The 8,252-nt window shown below is 49.2% G+C and overlaps 1 protein-coding gene across 1 annotated transcript; it reads right to left on the bottom strand.

The window, feature by feature from the left end:
- Positions 1 to 390: 390 nt before the first annotated feature.
- Positions 391 to 5,039, bottom strand: Magel2 (MAGE family member L2). The gene has a single exon (XM_021169101.1). It carries the CDS (start codon positions 4,673 to 4,675, stop codon positions 830 to 832), a length of 3,846 nt encoding a protein of 1,281 aa, XP_021024760.1. The 5' UTR covers positions 4,676 to 5,039; the 3' UTR covers positions 391 to 829.
- Between the last annotated feature and the right edge of the window lie 3,213 nt (positions 5,040 to 8,252).

The following is an 8,252-nucleotide window of genomic DNA, read 5'->3' as shown; positions in this document are numbered from 1 at the left end:
TTGGAATTGTAATTTTACCAGCATGCCACCATATATGTACTTTAATTAACCTGTTTTAACCTGTTTGTGTCTTATAGCCTCACCTACAAGCTAGACACAATGTCTCACTTGAACAGTTGTTGTAAAAATTAAATCAGAGGGGACTCGCACCCCCTCTTAGCTTGCCATGTCTTACTTGGGAAGTTTTACTTTCACTTTAAGGAGATCTCTGGCTTCACCACCCACCATCACTGCATCAGTTTTAGGATGAATGGAGTACTCTTCTGGGAAGCTGTCAGCATCCACAGGTTTTACTATCACTGATAGTAATATTGGCACTTGTGCATAAAGCATGTTAAAGTGTGGCTCCCACCACCCTGGTTCAAAATTAGAATAAAGACAGACACGTTATTTTATGCTAAAAGTATATTTATATAGATATAGATCTTTACTTTTCTCCAGACAGTATTTTACCGATGAGTCATATTAACATCCAAGAACATTCTGATTTTACATAAACAAAACGAGACAAATAAACTGTCATTTCTTTTCACACACAAGGCAGCACAACTCTGATACTGGAACATTACAATTAGGACACCAAACAGGGAATCACAGATCTCATTTAAAAAAATACAGACACCAAAATACAAAACACTACAGCAGCCAGTTTAAATCAACATTTCACAAAACTGTACAAAAGCTTTGGCAAATATAAAAACAGGCTGTAAAACTTATACACAGAGAACAATACCAAAAAACATCAGAAAGCACAATGTCCCCCACTCCCCATTGTCTGTTGCCTTTGGCCTTGGACCCACAGGTATAAAAATCATCTTAGTAATGTCTATTAGTGAGGATGGGGACTGCTGGTGGGGTCGTGGGAATCATCATCGCTGTCATGGGACTCGTTGGCGGCGGCATTTGCGTCCTTGTATTCTAACTCTGCCAGAGAGTCAAGGTACTGGCATGACCAGATCTGGGGCTGGTTCTCGTAGAGTGCAGCCAAAAATCTCAAGATGTGCACCCTGTTGGTTTCGAGGAATGCCCGGGGCCCCCAGAGAAGCTCGTATTCTGCAGGCTCAGTGAAGGGGATTTGCCTGTACTCTAGGTACCTGTGTCTCACAAACACACTGGTGATGAGCTTCTTTGTAATTCTGAAGAGAACACTTGTCTCCTGGACATCCAGCCCTAGCTGGAACAGAAAACTAAAGAGCAGATTCTCCCTGATACAGTAGCCTTTCATAAAGATGAGGCTCAAGACCACCATCAGGAGACTGAACTTTGGCCTCTCGAAATAGGATGCCAGCAAATTACACTGAGGGTACGCCATCTTGTTGACGATGATGTAAGTGTGGGTTTTGGTGTCAACTTCCTTCAGCTGACAACCAAAGGTGCACTCCAGCTTAGTGTTGGCACGGTTGATGATGTCTAAGCTGTCGTCTTTGTATTCTCGGATGACAACATTTATCATCTCCGAGAGCTGGACAGGCACCTTGGCTTGGTCTTTGACCAAGAGAAACTGCACCAAAGCGTTTGCTCTCTCATCTAAGGGAGATAATGGCTGACTCTCCCTATCAGGGTCCTCCTGAGCAGCACTGGGTCCCCGAGAGACACTTGGGACCTCAGAAGCCATCCATGTCTGAGACCCACCCGAGGCACCACAGAATCCCTGGTCCCGTGAAGTGCTAGGGCCCTCCAAGCTCCTTGGCATCCTAGAGGTGTTGGGGCACCCCCAGTCATTCAGGCCCTGTGGAGTGTAGAGGGATTCCCGGTCCCCCAGGAGCTGCATAGCCCTCTGAATCTCCCAGTCAGAATGACTGGGATTGCCCCAGGTTCGGGGCCCCCGCCAGTCATGTGAGGAGAGCCTGTGTCCACAGTTGTCTTCTTTGGGTTCCAGATGCTTCTTCTTCCTGGTGGCTTTGCCGGGGCGTCTTGGCGGCTCTGAAGACTTAGAGGCCTCTGCAGCAGTGGCACTTGCCTGGGGGGCAGCTGCTGTCACCATCAAGATGGCAGGCACTGACTTACATGCTGATGAGGCATTTCCATCTGGATACGGAACCCAGGGAACTGCAGGCAGGGCCTCTACACAGGCATAAGGATCCTGCAGAGCAAATGGCAGTGACTTTGGGCTCTCCGAGGCGTCAGATGGACCTCTAAAGGCATTAGAAGAGGCAGGCTGGAAATGAGAGGTAGATGGAAAGGCCCTTGAGGTGGCAGGAAAGGTCTCTGATGTGGCAGGCAAGTTTTTCCAGGCAGTTGGCACGTATGCCCTGGATGCTGATGCTCCCCTTGGAGCACAGAAAGTGGCACCAATGAACATGCGCTCTTTTGGAGGACCCTTTTTGTCCCTTGCAGGTGCCCTACGTTCCCTAGGAGGGCCCCGAGGTTCTAGAGAAGAGGGGCCAGGTTCTCCTGATGGGGCCATACGTGATCGAGAGGAGCCCCGGGGATAGTTTGCCAGTGTGGCAGAGGCTCCAGGCTGGGCCTGCAACATGGGCAGTGGGCCTTGCCAAGAAGGCTGCAGCTGCACTGAAGGCAGTTCTGCCTGCAAGCCAGTGGCTTGGGCCTGGTGGGGAGGCAGCTGAGTTTGCGGTGCCTTGGAGGAGGCTGGAGCTCCCTGAAAGGGCTGCTGCTGTTCCACATGGGCGATCTGAGTGGCCTGCTCCTGGGCCTCCTGGGCAGACACAGGCTGCCAGAAGTGAGTAGGTACCTTGGGTGCCCGCCAGCCCACCGCCTGGGCCTGCTGTACCTCCTGGAACTCCAAAGGCACCGGGAGCTCCTGTGGCACCGGGAGCTCCTGTGGCACTGGGAGCTCCTGTGGCACCGGGAGCTCCTGTGGCACCGGGAGCTCTTGTGGCACTGGGAGCTCCTGTGGAATTGGGAGCTCCTGTGGAACTGGGAGCTCCTGTGGCACCGGGATCTCCTGTGACACCGGGATCTCCTGTGGAACCGGGATCTCCTGTGGCACCGGGAGCTCCTGTGGCACCGGGAGCTCCTGTGGCACTGGGAGCTCCTGTGGCACCGGGGGCTGGCCTTTGGGGGCCTGCCAGATGATGGATGGGCAATGCACAGTCCTGGGAGCAGACTGAGCAGCAGCCTGGGGTACAGGAATTGGGATAGACAGTTGGGCTGGCAGTACTGTCTGGGGCACCTGTGGGCCTGACTGTGGCACCAAATGTATCTGAGCAACTGGTGGTACTGTAGACACCTGGCCTGTTCCTGGTAACCTCGGGAGCAGTAGACGAGCCTGTGGAGCCTGACGCAGTGGAGGTGGGGGTGGCAGGACCTGCCACAGCTGAGTCTGGCTTGCTATGCCATGTGGAGCTGGTCTGATAGGGACCTGTCGGATCAGTGGTGGGGCTTGCCGCATCACAGGTTGGATCTGACGGATTATAGGAGGTATCTGGCGAAGCAATGGAGCTGGTCCAGGTCGAATGGGTGTATGACCAGTACGAATGGTTGAGTGCCCTTGGCGCACAGGTTGAGTGGCCTGCCAGGCTATTGTGGGGGCCTGCCAGGTCACCTGTGTAGCCTGCCAGGTCAAAGGCGTCGCTGGCCACCCCTGGGGGGTCACCTGCCAGTTGGGTGTGGTGGCTTGCCAGCCTGGGGGTGTGGCCAGCTGTACCTGGGGGACTTGTGGTACAGAGGGAACCTGTGGAGGAGCCCTTATGACTTGAGACTGGATTTGTAGGATCAAAGGCTGACCCTGTGGGGCCCAAGTAGCCAGAGGCTGCCCAGGGGGCAGCACTGTCTGAGCCATTGGTGCTCCTGATACTGGAGTCTGAATGATTGGACCTCTGGCACCTGGAGGATGGATCATCACGACACCAGGACCTGGAGGCTTGGCCATCGGAGTAAGCGAAGGTGCAGGCTGGGTCATCAAGGCAGCCTGTGGAGGTGGCTGGACCATCGGAGCTCCCGGAGCAGGCGACTGGACCATCAGGACTCCTGGTGTCAGCTGCTGGGCCATCAGGACTCCTGGAGTTGGCTGCTGGGCTATCGGTGTCCCCGTAATGGGAACATGCGGCATTGGAGTTCCATGTGGTCCCCCATGGACCATCGGGGCTCCATGAGGGAGAGGATGCACCATCGGGTTCCCCGGTGGAGGATGGGTCATAGGGTTCCCAGGAGGAGGATGGTGACCCATCGGAGTCCCAGGAGGAGGTGGGTGGGTCATTGGGGTCCCAGGAGGAGGAGGAGGAGGGGGAGGAGGAGGAGGGTGCGCCATCGAGGTCCCGGGAGGGTGTGTCATCGGGGTTCCTGGGGGAGGAGGATGAGCCAAAGGGGCCCCCGTGACAGAAGGATGTAGCATCAGGACTCCCGGAGTTGAAGACTGGGCCATGGGGGCTCCCGGAGGGGGCTGATGGACCATCAAGACTCCAGGAGTTGGAGGCTTGGCCATCCCCCCTCCGAGCGGTGGAGCCTGGACCATTGGGGCCCCTAGACCAGGAGGCTGGGCCAGCTGAGCCACTGGGGCAGGTAGCTGGCCCTCCGGAGCCTCCCAGGCAGGCTGAGGAGCCTGCCAAGCAGCCATGGGAGCCTGCAAGTCCACTGGAGGTGGATCCCAAGGGACAGGAGGAGCCCGGGAGGAAGCAGGCGGAGCCCGCATCAGAACCGTAGGGCGGCTATGGACTGCAGGCACTGGGGACTCCGGAGGGCTGGAATCACCCAGATTTGTACTTAGCTGCGACATGTCCCTTGCTTGACTGGTGGTGGCCCGTCTCCGGTTGCTGCGCTTTTTCTTCCAGTGCTGAGCATGCCGACGTGGCTGTCCAGGATCCCCCTCCAGCTTGAAGGCTGAATAGGAAGCGGGTGCAGACTGCCGTGTTCCGCGGTTCTCTCCGCAGCTCTCAGCGAGCGCAGCCGGGTTCTCTCAGCAGCTCTCAGCAAGCACTACCTGGCTGGCACCGCAACTCTCAGTGAGCACTGCCTGGCTAGCACCGCAGCTTTCAGCCAAGTGCTACTGCCTGGCTTGCTCCGCCAAGCAGCTCACAGCTCTCAGCTCACAGCTCGCAGCGCAGCTCACACAGAGTGTCGCTGGCTCTGCAGCTCTCCGCAGTAAGAAGGAGGGGGGAGGGGGCTCAATCCCGCCCCTTCCCCGCCCCCGACCACCACAAGTGGATTGTTCAGAGGGGCGTCTACCAAAGTCCCTACTGACTCAATATCTCTTCTCCTGCGGTATAGATCCTCAACTAAGCTAGTTCATACTCTTTAAGCAAGAGTTTATATAGACAAGTGACAGGGACAGATTTACGGTTCAAAAAAAATCACTGTGCTGCATTATGAAGTGGGAATAAACCACTAGCAACATGGAACATGTCCAAAGGTGGGGGTAGTGGTGTGGTCTGAGCTCAGAAAAGAAGTACATTGACGTAAGAGGGACTGGGGAGCTATTCGAGACAGCTATTACAATTTAACGAAGGTGTAGAAAAAATGACTGTATTCAGGTATCTGTCTCGGGTGTGTGAATTTCCTGGAGTAGTTTATTCTGTCAGGTAACTGAAGGGCAGGAAGCACACGCAGGGTAAAGGGAGTTGATGAATGTTTGCTAGGACATGGGTCAGTCAACCCAGGGATAACATAGGTGGTCTATTATAACTGTATTCATTAAGAGGATCTGAGAATCAAGTTTGCCCATTCTTTATCAAAACATAGCAGTAGTAGTGAATACAATTTTTTAAAAGTGTGTTCAGAGGGGGAAAAATCTAAACTCATCTAGAAGAATACTGACTACATCGTAGAATCGGGTAGAGAAAAGAAGAGCCAATTAGAAAGGAAAGAAAAGGAACCTTGAAAGTAAATTAACAGAAATTCACGGAGGCAGAAGTTTAAACGCGGGAAAATCAACTTCTGAAGTGGGTGAGATGAGACAATAGAGTGTGAAAGACATCCTGAAAATAAAAAATGAAGCAATGTGCTGGAAATTAGCATTCAACAGGATAGGAATCCTTCTCCATATAGTTATAGAGAAATGGAGAGTATAAGAAAAGTTTCCTGGACCATCAGCTCAAAAATGGACATATACCATGTTAACAAATAAAGAGGTAGCCATCAAAATTACTGCGTATTGGTATTCTTTCTCCCCAAAATTAAGTGGCAATCTCAGTTTAGTTGGGCAAGTTTAGCGGTTTATAGATGGTAACTAGCAAGCATTAGGATTCCTTTACAAGGAGTGGTTTGCAGCCTCGGGCAGTCGTCCAAGGCGAGGATAGAAACCACTAGGGGGCAGAAGAGAATGTTGAAGGCTGTACCCAACTCTTAACATACCTTCAGCACATGCTCCTAAGTAGTTTTGTTGCTGTTGTTTGTTTTTAACGGTGGGCCATAAAGAAGAAATGTGCCCCAGGATGACTGACCGTTTGTTAAATAATTATGGCAGAATTTGGGGCTCATATTTCAGAGACCATCCAGTCTTTGAAAGCATGTTACACCAGAGATTCATGACAATCTCTCACTTCTATGTACATGCAAAACAAGGTTGCCTTCGAAGCAGAAATGACTTTCCATAGAATGAACACTTCAATGTTGTCATGATTTTCAGTTTCATTCCTCACCTCAGGTTCATAGCCCCAATCTCTACAAGAATTGTGAAATCGGGGGAATACAATCCTTTGGGAAGAACCTAGAATAAACACAGAACCCCTTTGCTCTCTTTTATGAGATCTGCCGCATGGCCATTTCTAACTGTGGGTGGTTTGAGGAAAACTGGCTCGTTCTCCTCATATGTTAACTCACATAAATGAAGACATCAGATTAAGTTTTCCCACTAACCATTTATTTTCTAGAATGGCGACAGATTTGGTTTTCAGTCTCCCAAAATGTAGGCCATCCCACAGGGCAAACGGTGTTCATTAGGGCACGGTTATTCTCTCTGATTTCGACATCAATGAATAGTTCTGCCATATCACATCGACTCCCACTAAACCTGCTGTATGGAAAGAGCATCTAATTATGTCAACAGACAACATACAAGCCACAAAGTAATGATTAGGAAAGGTTCAGGGTGACAAAGAGAAAGACGTAGTTATAATTAGAAGCAGATGATAAATATCTCACAACCTGAAGAGTGGCCACTCCTTGGTAACATGTATCAACAACAGCATGAGCATGGAGCATGCGTTGGTAGTAGACGGGCTGGTAATAGTGGGTACTTCCTCAAAATGCAGATCTGTAAATGCTGATCAATTAGTGCTCTGTGTCATACCCAGACGCCAAGAAGAGTAGGATTCCCTCTGTAAACTGACCATGTTAAAACATAAGCATTAAAGCATCTCCAGACTAGAGAGCCATATGCATGGCAAATTTGAGTTCCTTTTTTTTCCTTGTGAAATCTTCCAGCTTCCAGAGTCCTTCATTAGCCTTTTATGCAAGTCCAGTCCTTTTCCTCAATAACTATGAGTTAAGCATTCCTCTTCCTCAAGAAGAGCTTGAAAATTCAAGAAAATTCATAGAAAACACAATGGAAATGAATAGAAAACATTCATGGAATTTTAGCATCTGTCTGTTCCTTCAGTTGCACAAGTTAGTGTATAATAGATTTGAGGAAATAGTGGAAAAATGGATTTACCCTTGCATCATAGGAGCAGTGTTTGATTTTAAAGCTTTTGGGAGCTTTGCTTTGACACACTAGTTAACATCGAGAACACAGACCAGTCAGTAAGGGGCTGTGGACTGAATCTGTAAGATTTCAACACCAAAGCTGAGTCCCTCGGTCTCATATTTAGGTGGTAGAGTTTGTATAGATATTCTGAAGTGAGGGAAGTAAGTTGTGGTTTTCACAACTGAAAAATCACTTGCTTATGATGCATTCTTTGCCAAACATTCAGTAGATGCCTAGAAATGTGCTATACATACAACTATATACAAGAACCTCAAGGCAAGATTTTATTGTTCATTCCATACAGATACTAATGTGATGATTTTAGTGTTACTGTGGGAAAATATATTGATCATAATTGACAGAAATAATCAAGTATTCACTTTGTTTGGAACATAAATAGTGTGTAACTATCATGATAAATGCATCTGTGAAATGAAACAACAACAAAAGAAAGACTCTTGAATACTCTTCAAATAGATCAACTGTATAAGAAAAGGAAAAAATACCGAAGGTACCAGACATAGAAATAGTTGAAAGAAAAATTATAAGGTCTTCATTAAGATGGGAAAATTATCATTTACTTAATGATTGTTATTTGATAAAATATTGCCCTCAGATTCCTATATATACAATTTGTTGTTTAAAATATTTTTTAAGTATTTGGTTTCAT

The sequence above is a fragment of the Mus caroli genome, chromosome 7, assembly GCF_900094665.2.
Source record: "Mus caroli chromosome 7, CAROLI_EIJ_v1.1, whole genome shotgun sequence".
Taxonomy (NCBI): Eukaryota; Metazoa; Chordata; class Mammalia; order Rodentia; family Muridae; genus Mus; species Mus caroli.
The sequence above is the reverse complement of the archived record's forward strand: the minus strand, read 5'-3'. Positions and strand labels throughout refer to the sequence as shown.

Excerpts from the sequence above, each read along its gene's own strand:
- Magel2 (XM_021169101.1), bottom strand. The coding sequence starts at position 4,675 with ATGTCGCAGCTAAGTACAAATCTGGGTGATTCCAGCCCTCCGGAGTCC.